The 22,547-nt window shown below is 35.9% G+C and overlaps 1 protein-coding gene across 2 annotated transcripts in view; it reads right to left on the reverse strand.

Moving 5' to 3' along the window:
- PITPNM3 (PITPNM family member 3) overlaps positions 1-22,547 on the reverse strand; it is a 141,813-nt gene that overhangs the window by 59,606 nt on the left and 59,660 nt on the right. For both annotated transcript variants that reach the window (XM_026708577.2, XM_087928463.1), the window contains exons 2-4: positions 18,049-18,135; positions 9,541-9,648; positions 33-80 (exon numbers count right to left, since the gene is read on the reverse strand). In XM_026708577.2, coding sequence (XP_026564362.1) covers positions 33-80; positions 9,541-9,648; positions 18,049-18,135 — 243 coding nt within the window. The remainder of the gene's footprint in view (positions 1-32; positions 81-9,540; positions 9,649-18,048; positions 18,136-22,547) is intronic.

Consider the following 22,547-nt stretch of genomic DNA (forward strand, 5'->3'; position numbering starts at 1 on the left):
TGGAAGTACATTTTAAAAGCTCCAGGACTTACGTTGTTTTTCTTGTAGAACACCAGATGAGCAAAAAGTGGGGTCTTCACCTGTCAAAGACAGGAATAGAGATGTTAGATTTTATTCATAAGAACCTATGTTTTCTATAGACTCATTCAGTTGTTACATCACCCATCAGTACCCAACTCCAAGACCCAAATTCATCCATTCAGCTCACATTAAAGATGGACCATTGCCGCTTCCTCTAATTTCATCTATCTGTCCTCCATTTCTGCTTCCTTTCAGCTGCATCAATATATGGATAATGACTTTAAAATTATGTTTACTTTGCTGACAAAACTACAATAGGATTTATAGGTAGGTATACACTAGGTTTTAAACTGCAATAGATGAACCAAGGCAAGCACAAGAAAATATTTCTGCTTCTTCTCTCCTGATGTTAGAATTCAGGGTGCTTTATAGATCTTGTTGGAATCAGCTATGATATCTGAACTAAAAGGAAGAAGAATTGCTTCCCACCATGTCTAATTAAATATAATTCAAACACAAAACACCAATCGTTGGCTACTAGATCTTTAAAAAACAAATACACAGAAAATAGGATGATTAATGGTATTAGTCACAATGGCACCTCTCAGTACAGAAACAGCATATCACTGAACACCAATTTATAAATTATGTGAATTAGGAGCATGTAATTTCCCCAAATTTCTTGGGTTTTTTTTATAGCAAGACTACAAAAATAAACAGAGTGCACAAATACAGAAATGAAACAATGAAATTCAAAACACAATAAATTACAAAACAACCCCCCAAACCAAACCTGGGAAAAAAGGGAGGGGTGGGAATTCCAAATGTACTCATATAAAATATCTAATATATCTAATATATGTATTTCTATATAAGCATATAGAAATCATTGCTTATCAAAACATCTCACCGTAATAATATATTGCTATCAAATAGAAAAATATTGCTGTAAAATATAAAATGTGAATCATAGAAGAACATATTGTTTCATTTTCCAGATTTCTAAAAGCTGTAATTAATATCTGGAATAGTACCACTATTCAGATTTCTCCAACAACCCATCTATTCCTTCTGTATCCTGTAAGTGTCAACCCAATGTATTCAGAGAAGCTCCCAAATATTTATAGGAGAAAAAAAAAATCTAGTGCTATTCACTGTTGTATCCCAGCAGTTATTACTTAAGATATGCTACTTCTGATTTAGTCATGAAGATTTCTGAGCACTGATAGTACAATCCTCCATGTCTTTGTCTCGTCCCCCTTTAAAATAATCAGAACTGGTATCCACATATTGGAAGCAAACTCCCCAGCTTAACCATGCATTAATATTGCTACCATGCTCTCCTCTGTCATAATATACAAATATTGTTGAGTGCACTACTCTACTCTATTTGTTTGCCAGATGAAATATTTTGGTCCATTAATTTAGAAAAGTTCCAATTCTTTTTTCAAATGACAATTAAAAAAACTACAATGCAAATACTGAGTTGCCAACCAGAAGGTTCCATGAAAGCACAAATATTCAAATTGAAAAGCAGATTGAACACTAAAGCAAATTAATTTTGTTCAGGGGATTAAAAAGACTTTCAGTGTTAAGTAAGTATTTGTGGCAACTGCAGCAAGCTGGGAAAATATGGAGGTTTCCAAGAGGGATTAATTTAGTTATCTGTGAAAACTACATCATCATCAGGATGCCTTACAGATTCGCTCTCACCCCTACCTGTAAATTGCACTAGAATGGATTCTGCTGAATTTCCAGCTGCTCATATTTTAATCTTCTAAGAAACAATGTTTTAAAATGGGTTCTCATGGCTTGTAATCCTTTAGAATGACTGAGCAGTAACTCAAAGCAGCATAAATGCAAAGACTATTAAATGCAGAAATCATCATTAATTGGTCTTTCAAGTTCAGATTGACCAAAATAACCGATTTTCGGATAAAGCTCACATACTATGAGACCAGATGTCCTTCATTATTTTCAGTATGTGGGAACAAGAAATATATAACCTTGTATCATGAAAATTCCACTTCTAGCTAATCATGTTAATACAGTCAAAAAAATGTAGTAATTTGCCTGAAAAAAAACTGTTTCCTAACAACTAATTGGTGGACAACTTATGAAATAAGCCGTAATTCCTAGCAGCAACTCAGCCAGTTGTGATGGACAGAATTAACGACAATATTTAGACAAATATTTTCTTAAAAGTCTCCACTGAGAAAAAAAGTATCTTTTCCAATTGTTAAACTGATCCATTGTTAAATAAATACTGTTAGCAAGTACTTCTAAAAGTTTACAGCTTTTATTCATTGGTTCTAGTCTTGGTTTCTGCAAGAATGGGAAATGCAACAATAGGAAATTAATATGCTCCATGTTTTGCATAAAAAGGTTCAATCTTTCTTGCAAACTCATTGGCTACAAATCCTACACTACTTTTTAGTGGATTGGCTTCAAGATCTCTCATTATTAATACTAGTTTTCTCACTGTCCTTCTAGATGTAGCTGGAATCCATACATACTGTGGTCATGTATGGTTATCAAAATAGTCTCTCCAAACCTAGATTTTAATATGTATTATTTGTACCTCTTCCATTCACAATAGTCACTCATCCATATGATCAATTTTGGTTTATTGCTCTGAAAATGCCTTCATGTGAAAGAATTATATGTATGATGTCCACTTCCTAATGAAACATGTAGACCTCTTAAGTTGTTTTTCATGTATAATGCACACAAACGCACTTCCCACCTTCAAGAGATCAAACTATACATATGGATTGGTTCTCAGAATAAATACTAGAACTATGCAGAGATCTTGATCTGAAAGGCAAGAATGTCTTTTCCTGGGATCTCATGAGAAACTAAACTAATCCCAGGATTCCACAGCAGGAATCACATAACCAGGGAAAAGTACCATTGTTTTAAGGTATGCCCAACAAGAGCTACATCTGTGCCTATATATACTCTGAAAGAAATGTTGCTATTAAATCCAGTTCTCTGCATAGGTGTGTAGCACAATATTGGACAAATTACACTAATCAATTATCCAACAGAAAATGACAGAATTTAGTTCTTCAGGTGGGGAGAAGCAAGGGAGCTGTCCAAGGTCCCTCTCTGTCCAACAAAGAATCAAAAGCATGAATGTCAAACTCAATTGCGTCACATGATGTATCACAATGTTTTTTGCCTTTGCGGAACTGGGATGGGCATGGCTTGCATGTGATGCATCTGGTACACAGGCTGCCAGTTTGACACCCCGTATAAAGCAACAAAAATATTATTCTACTGCTGAAATGAATATAGAAAAACAAGAACTTTGCATTTTTGATTATTGGTGAGGAGCTGGATAAATACAATCTTTACACTCTATGTTGACTCTATGCTATTAGCCTTGATAACAGTGTAATGGCCTTAGTCATTTCCTTCTGCAATTGGTTGGCCACTGTGAAAACAGACTGGTGGATTAATCCCAGGATTCTGGCCAGACTGGCCAGAAGTCTGATCAGGCAAAGGCACTGCATATGTTCTTAACTACGCATACAGCTAGCATTAAATCAACAATCCTGGTACTATTCTAATCATAAATATTTTATTACTTTTAACAAAGTATTTTGCCCCTAAAATATATTACAATCTTTAAAGCTCTAAGTACCTTTATTAATCTTACCCTTCTGCTCTTCCTATTATCTTTCTTTCCAGAATTTGTAGCTAGCAAGCAGAGTTCTCTATTAAAGTAACTCAATCTTCAATATTACTTTAAGCCTTGATATCACCTTAATTCCTGGCAAATGTCTGGGCAAGTGTCTGTAGTTTTCTTGTCAAGATTTTCACCAGTGGTTTGTCCTTCCATTCTTCTGATGGATGAGAAAGTGACTGGTTCAAAGTCACCCAGCTGATTTTATGCCCAAGGCAGAACTATAATTCACCATCTCCTAGTTTTATTCTAGTGCTTTAACACTGAATCAAACTAACTCTTATGGACACAGAAAATTGGAAAGGAAAATTTATGGGTCACAAGCAGATCAATAAAACTGAAGCTGACTATATTTTAACATATTGCCATTCCCTGAAAGGATGAACCAGTTCTGTCAATTCCAGTTAAACTTTGATAAATCAAATACAACACAAGATTTATGAAACACAATATTAAAAATCAATTTAAAATATTTCTTTTAATGTCCCATGGAACGTACATTGAAATTAAATGATTCCTCAGAGAAATCAGATGTAAAATCTCCTTTCAGAACTGTCTATTCATTTCCCGTAGAATGGTTCAGCTCACTACCAGATTAAATGTATTTTCCTACTCACTGTCAAGAGGAGAGGTGCTCAGAATGCAGACAGCATCTCTTTCAACTCCCCCTGAATCCCTGGCTGTTGATTGACATAAATTAGCAGGGAACACAAGCTAGCCCTTCATATCACTGTCAAGAGCAGCTGTAAAACATGTTGCAGTCCCTCAAAACTCACCCACTAATTATCTATTTGGCTGTCTTTGAAACACTGTTTGGGTATGTGGCCACTGCATCACTCAGCTTATCAGTGGTGTATAAAAAAATGTAAAGATCTATTTGTGCACAGAATATCAACTTTTTAAAAAAACAATTAAATAAACCACCAAGACAAAAACTGATAAATTAGAAATCAAATGATAAAAAGTAAAAAAAAAAATACGGACTCAGAAAAAAATACAGAATAAAATAAGTATTTTATTCACAACCTTTGCACAGACAAGGATAACTTGTTAGAATGAAGATTCATTTAGTTGGAAAATAGTATATTTGAATAAATCTAACTGTGGGTATTTTCATAGCAATTTGGGATTGTGTGAATTTTTTAACCAAAGCAATTTCCCAATTTTTTAAGCACCACTGAATCACCGAAGCATGTTGTTTACTTTCCTAGTGCTTTGCAATAGAGAACTTAGCTGTTTACGAGACCTGATTTAATTTGTCATGTTGCTTCAGTTCAGGAAAAACTAAAAGCAAGGTTCTTGAACAACGATTGGTGGGTGTTTCCCCAATGTCTATAAAAAATATTCAAAAGTTTTGCATTTTCTTTTTCTTTGTAGTTTTGTTTAATTAAAGAAACACAATTATATTTTATATTGTAAAATTACCAATTAGGGTAACATATACCAGTCTACTTATAAACAGAGCAATAACATTTATCTAATATAAGTTCAGAAGGTAAATTCATTCTTCCAACAATTTAATGTGCGTGTGTGTGTGCGTGTGTGTGTAAACAATTGCACAAGCCAACTGAACCTTTCCTCATCCTACCCATAGCTACTTCAAATATATTTAGTGGGAATGGTCACCCTTGAGAACGAATAAAGAAATCCATTAAGGAAGGATACAGTTGTGCCTTCCATTTCAAGAACAGAAAAGAGTGCTGGATAAAGAACGGTGAACAAGTAAGAGGCTGGGTATAATTCGTATTTCTCTCAAACTGTGGGTAGCCAGATGCTTTGAAGAAGCATTAAAGAAGCACCTTATAGGATAAACATATTATTTGGTATCATTCCTCAACATTTTCTTAAAACCTTTCCCAACCAATTTGCACACATTTCTACAGATTTACAGAGACTGGAAAATCTGAACAGATGAAAAATGGAACAACTTAAGGAAGTAAATAGTTTTTAAAAATGTGAATTCAGACAAAAGTTATATTCCTACTATCCTGGATGTTTTTTCTCGATTTCTTTTTCTAAAACTCATATTTTTAATTAACTAAAATATTACTTAGAAAAATTGAACAAGGTATGTTTAAAGGTTCAGAGAATTTGACTGAAAGACAGTGCGAAACATGTTTTTCCTCTTTTTATTTAAACTAATGATAAAACAGCACAAGTACACCTTATTGAGCCAGAGATATGAGCTCTAGACCAGGGCTGTCAATCACGCTGGCCACACCCATACCCTGTTTAGCAAAGGGGGAAAAAGTCCTGATATGTCATGTGATGTCGCCATGATGACATGAGTTTGATATCCTTCCTCTAGACCATAAAATACCAGTCTTAGGTGATATTTTCAGAATTATTAGCAAAAGGCACACAATCTGAAGTGGAACAATTAAGGAAGTTGGTTTATATCTTTGTGACTGATTGACAGCAAACTGTGAAAATCTCCAGACTTAGTATGCGTCCCTTTCTCCAATGGGACAGAATTTCAAAAGGTCAAATCTCAGAATATTTTTTTCTGAATTCCAACTTTCAGCTCTAGTCAATGTGCAAATTATACAAATTTGCCATATAGTTGATTTCTTTTAGTTCTGCACTCTCTTAATTCTAGAATCAAGAAAGTGCTTATAGGCCTTATAGGTGGCAAGATTTCCTTATAGGTGGCAAGATTTATAGGCCTTATAGGTGGCAAGATTTCCTCTTTTTCTGATTTAATTATATGAACTGAAAACAGACCTTGATCTAGCTAGCATGTAATCCTATGATAAAAACACTTCTTTGTTTTCTTCTTCTTCATCTTCAAACATACCTCAAGATTCCTTTGCAATTAATAGATAAGGCCCCATGCCAGTTCTCTTATTCTTTAGTGCTCTTTCCTCAGATTGTGGATTTTGTATAAATTGTGAACAAATGAGATTCAGCACTGCAACACTGTCTATTTCATTTTAAACTACTAGATACAACCATCTAATTCAAAGTTAGTCATTGCAGCTGCCAGTCATACATACATACATACATTTTATAGAGGAACTATTGAGTCTGTCATCTGCACTATAACTATCTGGTTTGGTTCTGCAACCCAACAAGACAGACACAGACTCCAGAGTGTAATTGGGACTGCAGAAAAAACAATTACTACCAACCTGCCTTCAATCGAGGACCTGTATACTGCATGAGTCAAAAAGAGAGCTGTGAAAATATTTACAGACCCCTCACATCCTGGACATAAACTGTTTCAACTCCTACTCTCAAAACGATGCTATAGAGCACTGCACACCAGAACAATTAGACAAAAGGAAGTTTTTTTCCCAAATGCCATCACTCTGCTAAACAAATAATTTCCTCAACACTGTCAAACTATTTACTAAGTCTGCATTACTATTACTATTAATCCTCCCTTCTTTTCACCCATCTCCTCCTACTTATGACTGTATGACTGTTACCTTGTTGCTTGTATCCTAACGATTTTTATTGACTGTTTCCTAGTATGATTTGATTGCTTATTGTACCTTATGACTATTATTAAGTGTTGTACCTGATGATTCTTGATGAATGTATCTTTTCTTTTATGCACACTGAGAGCATTTGCACCAAGACAAATTCCTTGTGTGTCCAATCACACTTGGCCAATAAAGAATTCTATCTATTTATCTATCTACATTTCTAAGCTGCTTCTTCTGATAGTCATGCTGTTTTCAAGAGTTTCCCATTTACTGCCTTCAGCCTCTTTCTCCTGTGAACACTATTTTCTATTAAAATTTAAACTAAAACCTACTTTCAACTTCTTATCAGCAAAATAAATACAAAACTACTTTCTTTGCACAGATACACTGACAGCCAGTTAATCACACAATTGATCTATCTGTTTCAGGGTGATATGGAAGATTCACCTCAGATATCCCCAAGACTGTCTACAAATTCTTAAAAAAACAATAACAGTGGAAATCTGAGGCCTGATCTATGAGAATCTCATCCCCACCTAACTGAGCCATTCATTCAGCAACAACATTCACTATGATTGTGCACAAGAGAACTGCTTCTGAATGTCTTCAATAACTGCAAATCCCAAGGACACACTTATTTATTTTTGCTGACCTCAGAGCTGGACTAGCTATATATAATGCAATTCGAGAAAATGGAAGAGGGATCAAAGGAATTCTTTCAATGGGTGTCTTGTCTTGTTTTCCCTTGATATACTGATACGTATTTTGGGCAGGACTGAACACTTTCTCCATAAATGGCCAATCTGTTTCTAAACCTCATTTAAATCAGAAATGTAAGTTGATCCCCTTCCTTCTCCCAAAGTTCTCTTCAGCCTTAGGGTAAGCAGTGCCCATTGACAATATAATATATACATGAATATGAAGTCTCACTGAAAATATGTGGAAAGGCATGCCAGAGCTAGCCATTTCTTCTTAGTGTGCATATGGACTGGTTCCTTAGAATAGAAGCCTGTTAATAGTTCCATGGAAGAAAGGATAGTCCACGGCTGAATTTTTTTCTCTGTAAGGTTGTCCTATCCTTTTTAGAAGGCCATCAAAAATATTCCTGCCAAGTGATATATGCTATCAGATCAGAGGCTGTGGACAAGATTGCTATATAAGAGCTGTGGGGGTGCAGTGGTTAGAATGCAGTTAACTCACTGCTCACTGCTCACTGCCAGGAGTTCAATTCTGACCAGCTCAGGGTTGACTCAGCCTTCCATTTATTTTATTTATTTGATTTGTCAATTGCTTACAAGATAATAGGTAGAAGTATATACATAGTTATGAATACATGAAATGGGTACATATAAGAAAAATAAAAGAAACAATAGGACAGGGATGGTAGGCACGTTGGTGCGCTTATGCACGCCCCCTACAGACCTCTTAGGAAAGGGGTGAGGTCAACAGTAGACAGTCTAAGGTTAAAGTTTTGGGGGTTTGGGGAAAAAAACCACAGTCAGGTAGAGTATTCCAGACATTGACCACTCTGTTGCTGAAGCTGTATTTCCTGCAATCAAGTTTGGTGCAGCTAACCTTGAGTTTGTATTTATTGTGTGCTCTTGTGTTGTTATGGTTGAAGCTGAAGTATTCATCGACTGGTAAGTCATTGCAATGTATGATTTTATATAACATACTTAGATCAGATAGAAGACGGCGTAATTCAAGGTTTTCTAGGTCTAGAATTCTGGTGGCATAAGGTATTCTACAACAAGTAGAGGAGTGGAGAACTCTTCTTGTGAAATATTTCTGGACTTTCTTGCTAATATCAGATACGTAATGTGGGTTCCAGACTGATGAGCTGTATTCGAGTATTGGTCTAGCAAATGTTTGGATGCTCCAGTTCGTAGTGTGATATTACCAGAGAAAAAGCTATGTAGGATTAGGTTAACAACTCTTAATGCCTTTTTGGCTATGTAGTTACAGTGGGCCCTAGCACTTAGATCATTAGAGATGAGTATTCCAAGGTCTTTTACAGAGCTTGGATCATCAACAAGGTCTTGACTATTCAGCTTGTATTTTATTTTCTGATTGTTTTTGCCAATATGTAAGACAGAGCGTTTATTTGTTGAGATTTGAAGTTGCCATTTTTTTAATCATTCTGATACATAGTCAAGATCTTTTTGAAGGGTGGCAGTATTGTCTGTGGTATTGAACAGCTTTATAAAATGAGGACCCCAGATTGTTGGGGGCAATATGCTGACTCTGTAAACTGCCCAGAGAGGGCTGTAAAGACCTGTGAAGCGGTATATAAGTCTAAATGCTATTGCTATATATCAGTCCCAAATTTTGCCACACTACATAATAAAAACCAGATAGCACTCATTCATTTGGACATAGGTTAAACCAAAATTGTACCTTGATTTTCATCCAGCTTTCCAATTGTCTCGATCTGCTCCACCAAGTCATTGGAATTCCACTGACTCATCCCCAGAAGGATGGCATTCTTCCCTTCAGCCACCTCCTCTGCAAAAGAGAAAAAACAATCATGTAATTTCAGTGATGACCTAGAAAGCAGAGACAAGATTAGTTCATTGACAATCAACAGAAAGCAAAATCAGCCTAAGTGGAAAATACCCAGGTTTTCCAGAGGGCTTTGCAAGGACATATTCCCCATATAATATGCCTGCCTCAAGGAGGCCTAGAATGTGACACCTCTCTTTTATTTCCAGTCATTACATTTATCACTATATCAAATTCTAGGCAGAGCACAATGATAATATCTAAAGGGTAGATATTCCAAGTGAATAGTGAACATTTATATAGGTGCCATTTTCGAATGACACAGCACCATCCTTGCTGATCTCCTGATACTAAAAGTATTGCCCTAGCTGTTGCCAGCAATTGCTTTCCACTCACAATACGACCTCACATATTATTTATCATCTCTCCTTTCCTTGTGGCTGTCCTCCATTTCAATGGGAAACACAGAGATAAGTACAGTTGCCATCTAGCTTAACTAATAACATACTCAGGGGACTGGACTGCACAAGTTGCCTTCAGCAACTAAGACTCATTAGCACTTGTTGTGTGCTTATAGAAGGCAGAGGTAAATTGTCTATCCCTAAAGGGTTTGGATTATTGATGCAATGACTATACAGAAGATCAGACTCCAAGCACTGGAACAATTTATTACTGAAGCACATCCTAATGCTTATAAAGAGTTTGGTTGCTACAAAATATAGAGAGAGTTCAATACTACTACCTGGAAAATAGGAATTCCCACATATGTACACTTTAAACGGGAAGGTGTTGAATTTAGGCAAATGGATGGCATGCGCTATATGTCCCACTATCTTCAGGACAAAACCAAACAAATTGAAAACATATAATCACTATTTATGAACTCCAGTAAAATGGTAAAGGTAAAGGTTTTCCCTGTCCAGTCGATTCAGACTCTAAGGGCAGTATTCATCTCCATTTCTTAGCTGAGGGAGCCAGCATTGACATTTATGTGGTCGTATGACCAGCATGACTATATGCCGAGGCGCACGGAAAGCTGTTACCTTCCCACCTAAGTGGTAACTTCTCACATTTGCATGCTTTTGAAGTGCTAGGTGGGTAGGACCCGGGGCAAGCAATGGGATCTCACCCCATTGCACAACACTCAAGTCTTGAACATAGGCTCTCATCCTTCCAGGTGACCAGCTCAGAGTCTTTAACCACTAAGTTACTGCCCCCAGTGGTGGGATTCAATTTTTTTTACTACTGGTTCTGTGGCTGTGGCAGGGGAAGGATACTGTATAATCTCCAGTCAGAGGTGGTGTTTGCCGGTTCTCCGAACTACTCAAAATTTCCACTACCAGTTCTCTAGAACTGGTCAGAACCTGCTGATTACTACCTCTAGTAGCCCCCCTGTAAAATAGTACGGAGTTACAAGCAATAACCTCCTCACTATTTGTTTTAAATCAGAGGTCTCCAAACTTGGCAACTTTAAGACTTGTGGACTTCAACTCCCAGAACTGAAGTCTTAAAGTTGCCAAGTTGCCAAGTTTGAGGACCCCTGTTTTAAATAATTTACATCCCATCTTATTTCCAGAAGAATTCAGGTACATTAACATGTTTAAAACTCATTTATATAAGCATTATTCTAATAATAAGAGAAATATAATCCTAACTTATGAAAGCTGCACCAGCAATAATTTCTAGAGATTAAAGTTGAAAAAGAAAAAAAAATTAAAGCAGATCAGGAAAATATTCACCCAAAGGAAATTTTAAATAATCATTTTGCCAACCATTTAACACTGACTGTCAGAAGCTGTCCACTATAATTCATAGGGTCTGCATTCACCCAGCATACTGAATCTGTTTATCGAATTAAATCATTTTTCTGGATTTGCAGAATTTATTGCACTGCCAAATAACCAAACAAGCTGGGTATACCCCAGATTCTAAGCCAGGTCCACATAAACATTCTCCTAATGGAGCTAATAGAAGTTACCAGCAATTAAGCACATGTTGTACAAATACATACATTTTTTAATCTGATTTGGATAAAAGTATTGCATGAATGTAGCCTAACTTGTAAGACAAGAAGTAGAGCTCTGGATAATGATGGGAGAAGAGAAGAAAGACCTTCTTTGAGTTGTCTAGATCTGGGGTGTCAAACTCGCGTTGTCACTGCAGCATCAAATGACATATCTGGACCTTTCCCCCCTCCACTAAACCGGGCGTGGGTGTGACCAGTGCATGATGCATCCGGCCCATTTGGCTGGAAGTTTGACAGTCCTGGTTTATACCATACATAATGGAAGCATTACATGTGAATGCCAACCATTTAAGATGAGGACAGAAAAAGTGAAACAAATTTATAGTCCACAAAATAGTTGTGAGATAGTCAGGTATATGTTCCTAGACAGTATCCTGTAATTATTTCCATTTGTGGAAGTTTCTGGAAGCTTGTACAGACAAGGCCATTTTTACATGCTGTAGTATGATTATAGTAATTTAGTGGTTGGACTAGAAGACCTCCAAGGTCCCTTCCAACTCTATTATTCTATGTTCTATTCTTGAAACAACTAAGGCATAGATGGAGATAAGATCTAGATATATTAGTTATTAATAGAAGCCCAACAAAAGCTGGAAAAAGCTTTGTTTTTACTGTTCTTGTCACTCAGAAGAAGCAACTTGCATTCCCAAATTGTTAACATAAACTTCCAGTAGGACTGCAGCCTCATCTATGACAGGCTGCATAACCATACCTGAGCCAAATTACTCATCCATCAAAAGTATTTGGGTTTTTTTTTGTTTATTTGGATTAAGCTGCAGTTTCTTTTTTCCCAATAAACCTGTCACAGGTGATAAATAGTGGTTGATTGCTTCTACTAGTCCCTGAAATCAGATAGAAGCTTGAACATTTTTCTGGACAAAGATGCAAACTATCCAGAGCAAATCATCTGGTCTGCAACTAAATATAGCTACTTGAGACCTATTACAAATATGGAATCTGGTTTTGTTCCAACTTAGGAAACCTTCATGAGAGCTGACTACAAGGCTGCCCTCCTTTAAATCCTCAACAGTGTAAAAAGCACAGTGTAGAGAGGAATCTGTAAGGCTCCCTTCTTTTCTTTTAGAATAACCAAAGGAAGAAAAATTCTGAAATGAAAGTATTTACTTCAAGAGTTCCTACACAAAGCCTTTCTGTTTATCAAGAACACTGCCATTCGTTGTGTATAAAATATATCAAACTGAATTCAAATCAAGGGAAGCCATCTGCTGTCAATTCATTCATTCATTAATTCACTGAGGAAGCATATTTATAAAATTGCTGTGTTCCATGCTTCAATAATTTACAATTTACTGGGATTGATTCTCCCTTCCAGGCATTTCATCATCATACGAACAGCCCTGAAAATCAGATCAAGATAGATCCTCTTTGAGTAATAAACTGGGTGCCCTTCAGATAGTTTCACTTCCTATAAACCTTAGTCTGTATGATCAAGAGACAGCAATTAAAGGGATCAAATTATGTGTAGGGTACCAACTTGCCCAATCCCCTTTAAACCAGAATCTCTCTTCTCACAAGGGTTAAGTAAAGCATGGTTCTAAAAATCCCACTAGTCTCCTGAAAACCTCATATCTTCCACATGTTTATATCTCAGAGAGTCTTTGGGATTATCATATAATCACTATAACCGATAACCACTGATGGACAAATTTATTGAAAGAGACTGACCATGAAAGAAATTGTCTGTCTTCAATTGTGCTCCAGTAAACTCCATAAACTGATTTGCAAACTGTATAAAATTGTGCATTGTATTTTTGCTGTTCTAAATTTAATGTCTTATATTTTTGATATACTCAAAATCTATGCATATACTGACATCAGTATGAAAAAAATTACAGCCATATGTAACTACTGTTTTGGCAAGATCGGGTCATTTTGTGAAGATAATTTAACTCTAGCTTCACTGTATCCATGAACCATAAGTGCTCAATTCTGCAAAGATCCTTTGCCACCACATATCCTTTTGAAATTGGCACAAAATATGAAACTGTGATAGCTTTGATTTGTAAGTGTCATCATTAGGAAATTTATTTTTTAAAGTATATCTTTCTAAATAAAAAAGCAATATAATCTGTATTAAGAGTATTTGTAGACAATGCAGTGTATGTCAGTTGTTACCAAGATATGATGAAACCACAAAACTAATTTAGAAGATGTCCATTTACTATATACATATAACTATTCCCTTTGGAGGAAAGCAACATTTTCCACATTAAAAGGAGTAAAAAATACTAAGAAATTAGGCATGGGAACAAAAAGAAAAGGAAACATGAGAAAACTAGTTTAAATCAACATTGTTCTACTGTACACTGCAACACACCTTTCTATCTTAACAAATCATCCTACTTCTCACCATGCTCATGTACCACATCATATATTGTTCTTTACATTTTTTTCAGAATCACATCAATTTCATCAATTATTTCCTCTATCTTTCCTCTCCCTCTAAATCCATTCATTTTTCTTTCATATATTTGTTTTGAAATTTGATCCTCATACATGCTCTCTTTATCACAACTTATTTCTTTCACTGGTCATTCTCTTTCATATTTAATCCACTTTCATTCTTGGCCCAGAGTGTATTTTGTTTAATAAATAAATAAAAACCTTACTTTTTACTACATAATCTCCTTAAGTACTACATTCAATTTACTCATTTTATATATGCATTTTCTGCAGACAAATAGCAGTAAAATCTTCTACATTTTTTTTAAAAAACCTGCCAGGCTGGAATTCTGCCTAATAATGTAGGCACTAAGGTAAACTGGATTTTTTTTAAAAAAAAAGTCATACACGTTTACTCAAAAATTGAAATTTACACTTTAAGAGAAGCTCCTGCTTGTTCCTGTGACACCTTCCTTTAAATTTCACCATTATAACTTTCAAGAAGTGCATTTACCATGAGGAAAAAGAAAGCTTCTTATTGTGTCTTCCCTACTGAAGATTTTAATCTGACGCTGTAAGTGTTCTGTTTGTGCATTTTGTTTCTGCTGTGAGTTGCAGGTTTAATGCTCTAGATTCCCACTGATTTAATGCTCTAATAGACAGTGCATATATATTAGAGCATTAAATCATTGAGAATCTAGACCAACCCAGGTTTTAATAATATTGGGTTTTTTTAAAAAGTCTTTGAATACAACAATATTGACTTTGGTCCTGTCACTACGTATCTGTGGTTGCTATGGAGAATCTGAGTCTCTGTTAAAACCTATGTCTGAGGACACATACCATTCATGCTTTAAATGACAGATCTAGCTGAGCAACCCCAAAAATAGCAGCTGCCATTTTTTCAGCAATAGTATCAAAGAAGAGAACACTGATCAGAAAATACATGAAGTCACAAAAAGATGTTTATTTTAAAAAATAGAAAAGCTTTGGTAGATCATTTTTCCACTCCCATTTCCAAAGAGTAAAAACAGTGTGCCAAGATATTTGAAGGTTGAAACTAGATTTATATTGTTATCTGTCATCAATATTTGCAGCATATCAATCAGAATAGTATTGGAAGAGAACTTACAGGTTTTCTAGTCCAATCCCTGCTCAAGCAAAAGATCCTACAGCATTTCAGATAGGTGGCTGTCCAGTCTTTTCTTAAAAAGTCTTTTCTCCAGTGATGAAGCACCCACAACTTATGAAGGCAAGCTGTTCCAATGGTTAATTGTCCTCACTGTTAGGAAGTTTCTCCTTAATTCCTCCTTGATCAGTTTCCATCCATTGTTTCTTATCCTGCCCTTCTGGTGCTTTGGAAAATAAGTTGACCCCCTCTTCTTTGTGGCAGCCCTTCAAATACTGGAATATTATCATGTCACCCCTTGGAACTTTGATGTTATATATGTTGATGGTAACAAGGTTATTTTATGCACAAAAATGGAAGGATGCTCTACTCCCTACAAATGAATGAACGGTTGCAAAAGCTGATGGAATTAGTAGAGTTGGCTAAATTGACTGCTTTGATAAAAGAAAAAAACACAAGTGTTTTTTTTCTACTTGGAAACCGGACTTTGTGCTTGAGGTGGGGAAAAAAATGAAAATTTGATGTTGGGTTTTACTGATTAGATAGATCTGTTGCTATAGAAATGTCTAGTTTATACTACGGTATTATGTAAAAGTAAACAGCTGAGGTTCAATGTTATTTCTTATTCTATTGCACTAAAGGGAGTTGGACGTCAATGCCTTTTCTTTCTTTTTCTCTTCTTCTCTACACTTTTCTCTTCCCTTTTCCCTACTTTTCCTATAATATGCTTTTGTATTTTTCCTTTTATATTACAACTAATAAAAAGTGGGGGGAAATAAAATAAATCCAAGGAATCTTAAAGCAAAAAGTTTGAAAAAAAGAAATGTCACCCCTAGTCCTTCTTTTCTCTAGACTGGCCATACCCAATTCCTGCAATGGTTCTTCATATGTTTTTGTCTCCAGGTCTTTTAACCATCCTAGTTGCTCTTCTTTGCACTTTTTACAAAGTCTCAATATCTTTTTTGTAATGTGGTGACCAAAACAGGATGCAGTATTCCAGGTGTGGTCTTACTAAGGATTTATAAAGCAGTACTAATATTTCACATGATTTTGATTCTATGCTTCTGTTTATACTACCAAAGATTGTATTAGCTTTTGTGGCTGCTGCCACACACTGCTGGCTCATGATTTTAGTTTATTATGAGCTTTACATCTCTGCAGTGGTCCACTAATGGCCATAGCTTTTTCTAAGGCCAGCCTCAATTAAAGAGAGAACATATCTGCTGTTAAATTTAAAGGATCCAAAATTAATCAGAATGATTAAGTGGACCTCAGTTTAATTGGACCATGCCATTTACATGCAGGAAGTCAGAAATAAATAGGTTCTAAAGCAGATAAATGAAAAAAATAATAATCCATAAAAGTTGTTTTGGTTGCAGATATCTATTATCTTTGGGAACAGTTTGCCATTATAAAGTCTGCAAATTCCAAAATGAGTTTCGAGTCACAACATTTGAGCAAGCAATTAATTTGGCAATTTCTAAGATCCAGAGACAAATCTGAGGAAAAATAACTTTTTCCCATGCCATGCTTTCACTAAGATCATTCATAGTAAAACCAAACCAAAATGCTACCTCCATTCATATATGGATGATCATATAGTAATAAATTCCATCGCAAATCCCACTTAAATTAATGCAAGCAGCAGAAAAGTTAATTTAAAGAGATATACCCAAAACTTTTGATAAAAGATGTAATCCGGCATTATCTTTCATCGCAAAGCCTTCCAAAATACTAGGTTTTAAGCAGAAGGACCTTTTACATATATGGCAGAAAATCAAAGTAAAATAATCTGTTAAATGTCCAAAAAAAACCCTCTTACTAACAAAACAGCGGCACACTTTTTGAATAAGTTGAGAAGTTTCAGAGCAGGCTTTGATCTAAGAGCTTATGCCTGCTTTGAAAAGGGCATTTTTGTTTCTCTCTGTCAAGCATAAACAAAATTGCAGAGAAGGATGGATTGTAATTTTCTCTTCACTTTATTTTTAGCTAACCTAAACTATGGTATGTGAGCCAGCCACACAGAGTCCACACTCTAGTTTTGGCACATCAAATCTCAGCCCCTGAGCAAATAGATCAAAGAGGGGAAACCATAACAAGTAACAAGCAAAAATTTACTCAACCTCTCTCAAGAAATGTATATTCAATATGACAGAAAATCTGCACTGTCTTGCTCTTAATTGGAGCAACATGTCCAACATATTTCAACTTTTGATTCAAATATTCACTAATCCATGCAGATAGACAATCCTCTCCAAAATAAAAAAACCCAATTACTCAATTTCAGATCATCAGTGGCTACAGCACCTTCCTCTCCACTCCTTAAAAAAAACAAATTAGCCATATACTTTCCTCTCTGGAGAGATTCTCCAAGTACATTACAAATTCTTTTCTGCAAAGCTGATCTACAGGAATAGTTTTCAATAAAGCCCTAAAAGGAGAATAAAACTGTAGTTTTACATTTTAAGAAAGCTAAACGTAAATGAGAGTAAAGATTCATTATCCGAGCTTAGGGGATGTCAGTGTTCTTCAGTTTATAAGGGTTACAGGTATGAGTGTGTCAAATGAGGGTCTTATGATGGGTCAAGTGTGAGTCATCAGTGAGTCTTGTGATGAGTCACAACAGAGGAAAACTGACACTGACATCCCCTAAACTCTGCTAAAGATGTTACCTAACCTTGTTACGAAATGTTTGGAAACCAACCCACAAGCTCAGAGAATGAACCTTCACCCTCATCCTACACCCGAGCCACAGATATTCGCTACTATAAAATGTAAATCTTACGCGTAGACCATGCTTGTTAAAAACCTGACAGCTCAGAACCAATGAAGAAGGATTACAAACCTCGTGCATCAAAGTATTCATCATCATCACTTTCCACTGAGTCGATGCCTTCCATGGGCCACTGGGAGCCAAACTGGTGCAATCCAACTGAAAAAGGGGAGAAATGCAATATTAGCAAACAGAGGATTACAAGATGGAGTCCAATCAAACATTCTGTATATTTAAAACCTTCCATCACTCAGTAAGCAACTTTAACATACTTATATGGCTGGATATAGGTATCCATTATCTTTGGGCACAGTTTGCCATTATAAAGTCTGCAAGGTTCCAAAACGAGTTTTTAGTCGCAACTTTAAAATATATATATAATTAAGCATATGTGAGTCTACTGAAGTTGGGTGGCTAATAAATTCAAATACATGCATACATATATCCATCTTTAAAAATTGCTGCTGTCAAATCATATTTTCCCTGGCTGTAATAATCTGTCATTTAATGCCAAAACCCCCCACCATACTTCTTTCTCCTATGCAATTTTGATGCAGATATAACCTATTAATCAATGACTAGATATATCAATTTCCTAACTAAATAACCGTAAGAGTCTTGGCAGTAGTCATGGGATTTTGAGGATCTCTTTGTGAAGCATTAAACAAAAACTTGTATGTTTGGGAGCTTCCTCATTGCCATTGTGCCTCTGCAATCAGAAATCCGATGACACAGGAGGTAAAGGACATTAAACATCAAGAGGGATTTGGAGGGGACAAATTAAGAGAAACTCTGAACAATCTACCCTGGATCAGGGGGAAAGTGGAACTGACCTATTTTATTACCCTACCATTGGAGCTACTGAAAGGAAAAGCTGCTCATTTTCCCTTGCTGGCAGAAGTCTTCGGATTTGACCCTATCAGATTGTATTTAATTCAGATGATAGTACTCAAATTGAGGGCAAGTCCAATGTGCTTTAACTTTAGCCTTGGGAAATCATCATAGTGGCTGACATACCTCAATTCTTTAGATAAGGGACTGCCCAGATCAACTTGCACATTTGGGATGCCACACTACATTACAGATTTGCTTTTCAAACACATAGCATTCTAAAGAAACCTCAAACACTGACATACTGTTCATTTTATGTCGTGTTTTTCAATCAGTTTTGTCTGCCAAAATAACTCAAGTCATAAAAAAAAGATACTGAGCTGGACCTGCCCTGAGGCTTAAAGTCAAAAAAAGACAAGGCACATGGGAGATGAGAAATAGTAGGAAAAGAAGAAGAGTCAGATTGACTGTTCGAGGCCAAAATGAAGTGGTAAGCAGTAAGATGGCATTTATACATGGCTCAGTCTGGACTCGTTTTAACTTACTGAAGCTCTTGCTTCAATAGAAAGTTGTGAGAGTTGTTCCTTTGGATAATAGATGGGGCCAGGTTTGTTATGGCAGATGGATGGAAGTGCCATGGAGCTCTCCAGTTCTAGGGCAACTGGAAGCAGCAAAGTGCAAAACAGATTATTTGCATCTGCCCTTTTCTTACCATTGTAAACATGTGGACAACCACACATATGTATACTTACTCTTTGTGCCCTGATCAGTGTACATTTGATGATTCATTGCAGTACAACAGCACAATTAATGTTGCTAGTTTCAGGGCAAGATTTGTTTGACTTGTACATATTCTAATTTTGTATTTTAAAAGTTATGTTGTATTGTATGCTTTATTTTGATTGTGATGTTTCTGATGCAAATAAACAAAAGATCACTGTAAACAAGCCAAATGTTCTCTTCCCATTATATTTTCTGAAAAACCTGGATGCAATCTCCCAAGAGCTCTTCATCCATTGATGCATGAATGAAAATGGAGTGTGTGCTACCCTTTCTTTTTCTCATTCCAAGAAATATACCTTTCTCAATGAAATTCAACAACAGAATATCAGAGACACTGACAGAATGGTATTGTAATACTTCACAGACTGATGTGAGATGGCAATAAGGAATGGACTTATGACATATCCTAAAGTCTCTCAGCTCCAATGCTCGGGCAATGTTTTGATGATACAAGAGGTCCAAAGCGGAAGTTCGTGGCCAAATGTGTTCTTTCTTCTTAGGCTTAGGTTAGGATTTTTCCTTTTCTGTTTCAAAATTGCATCAAGTTGTTAAGAAATACTATTTCCTCTTGATGTTGCCTCAAACAGCTAGGCCAGGGTAACCTAACCTATACCAACAGCTTGTGAATAAGCACAGGAGAAGAAAAGGAGCTGCCATCTTCTCTCAGTACTGATGTTTTGAGCTAAACTGGGCTTTTAGATCACTCAGAATTGGTGCTTAATTTATCTCTGTTTTAGTTTTCTCAACACTTCACTTTTTCCTTTGGTGTCATATCTTTTTAGTTCTCATTTTCATTAGTCTATAATTGCAATGCAGCAACATCTGTAACAAATAACAATGACATTAAAATGGCAATATATGCATCATTGCATAAATGGTATAACATCACAAAGTTGATATAAGTATTGTGGTATCATTTACATCATGCCATTATATATCATTTTGCCCTCTCTTTCATTGACCCCTCAGATGCTTATACTATGGGAGCCTTTCAGACTGATGAGGACGAACTACACAATTAACAATTAAGTATATAACAGGACAGGAGTCACACTCTGGGTGAACATAACTAAAGAGGTTGTTACATCCTGTTCTTATTACAGGTCACAGGCTGCTATTTTAAATGTGTGTGACTCTTGTGGGCCTCTTCCTCTAATAATTAATTGTAGTTCTGTCCAAAGATCTTAAATCGATGACAAAGCACATGCTCTATGGGCAGAAGGCTCCACTGCTGAACATCTCTTATTTCTAAAGATCTTAGTGATAGATGGATTCTCAAGCAAGATAACCCTTAATAATAGATTCTAGTCAGAGTGAAGAATAGTTTTTTTTTAATTATATTGATTATTCCAAAATTTTACTACACTCCCAATTCCCCAAATACAGTGAAGAAACTCATGAGTCAAACTGAGGTTATATGTTGGTACAATGCTAATCATTTGCTGTTTTCTTCTGCTTTTCATACCCAAACAATATGTTGGCATATACATGCAATAATTAATCATTCAGCTACATTTTGCTATCAACCAAATCCTCTCTCTATTTCTCCTGCAGAGCCCATTTAATATGAATACAGTAGGCAATGTTTTTACAAATTTAAGATATCCAATTAAAGCTAATGAACGTTGCTGTTATGAAGCCAGTATCTTGATGGCTTTGAAGACCCAGAACCTGGAAAATGCTAACAGCTTGGCTATGTTAAATAAAAACCATTTAATGCTAAGTGTTGTCAGACACACAAATAGCCTTTCAAATTAATCTACAAAAAAATGACAAAAACTTGCTGATTGAGCCTAAATATTATGAAGATAAATGTTTATGGCTTGAAGGACATTCTTTTACATTTCATCTTTACCTCAAAGAAAGCAATTTTGCAGGCCTTTATTTTCAAGCTGCAAACAGACTATATCACTCAGGCAACAGTAGTGAAGGATCAATTTACTTAACACACTATTTAAAAAAAAATACAATATGGATGTAGCTGAAACTTACAGGGATTTAACATTGGCCTTCCTGCTTAAATCCTGAGGAAAATCTACATCTAAAAATGGTTTTCATTTAGATTCCACTGGCCCTGATGTGATTCATCCCCAAAACAAACACACCATCTATAGAATTATTATTTCTTCAGGACTTGAGCAGGAAAGAAAAAATTAAAATCCTCCTCTATGCTTACTCAAGTCTCAATAATCATCCACAGCTGGGATTAATTGCAGTTAGGTTTCACATCTGGTTGTGAAAATGGGCCAATCAGATGCTTTTAGTCTGGAATCTCCTATTTTGCTACTCTTATCCAAGCTTTCTAAACCCACTCATTCCATGTAATAAAATTCTTTTTAAAAAAAATTACAGTACTTGAAGACATGCAGTTGGATAAGCATATGTTGCTATGCTATTTGTTTTGCAATAGCTTTACTGAACTTCATTTTACTTTCCCCCTTTCTCAAATGTTAGGTTATGGGCTTTTCATGGGACACGGTAAAGCTCCATGAATACAGAAGGTGCTATATAAATAAATATTCAAAAGACCTGGTTCACACAAGAACATATTCGTGACAGAAGCACTTATGATGCTAGCAAAGTTTGGTATATCCAAAAATAAATCCAATTCTTCTCTGCAGAAGATCAAAACAGGCAACCTTTGGCCTCGATGCTGAAATAAGAAAGAACTTCATAGTGGGGGGGGGGGGGATAATTTGCCCTTTTCAGTTTCCTTTTATATAATATATGCATCTGATGAGGTTTCTCAATGTTATTTCATATTTCATTTGCATTTCCCCTATGTCTTTTATCTCCACCTGGGAAGCCATGATGGCTTCGTAGGGCAAATATCTCTTGCTGTCATTTTCATGAACGTTATCTACTGTTTATAGGCAAAGAATGGGCCCGTCACTATTTTCTCAGAAAACAGCTTGCTTTTGCAAAATATTGCAGCCATTTGGCCAAATGCTGCATTA

Source organism: Pseudonaja textilis, chromosome 1 (genome assembly GCF_049901715.1).
Source record: "Pseudonaja textilis isolate UNSWEBS1 chromosome 1, rPseTex1.2, whole genome shotgun sequence".
Lineage (NCBI taxonomy): Eukaryota > Metazoa > Chordata > Lepidosauria > Squamata > Elapidae > Pseudonaja > Pseudonaja textilis.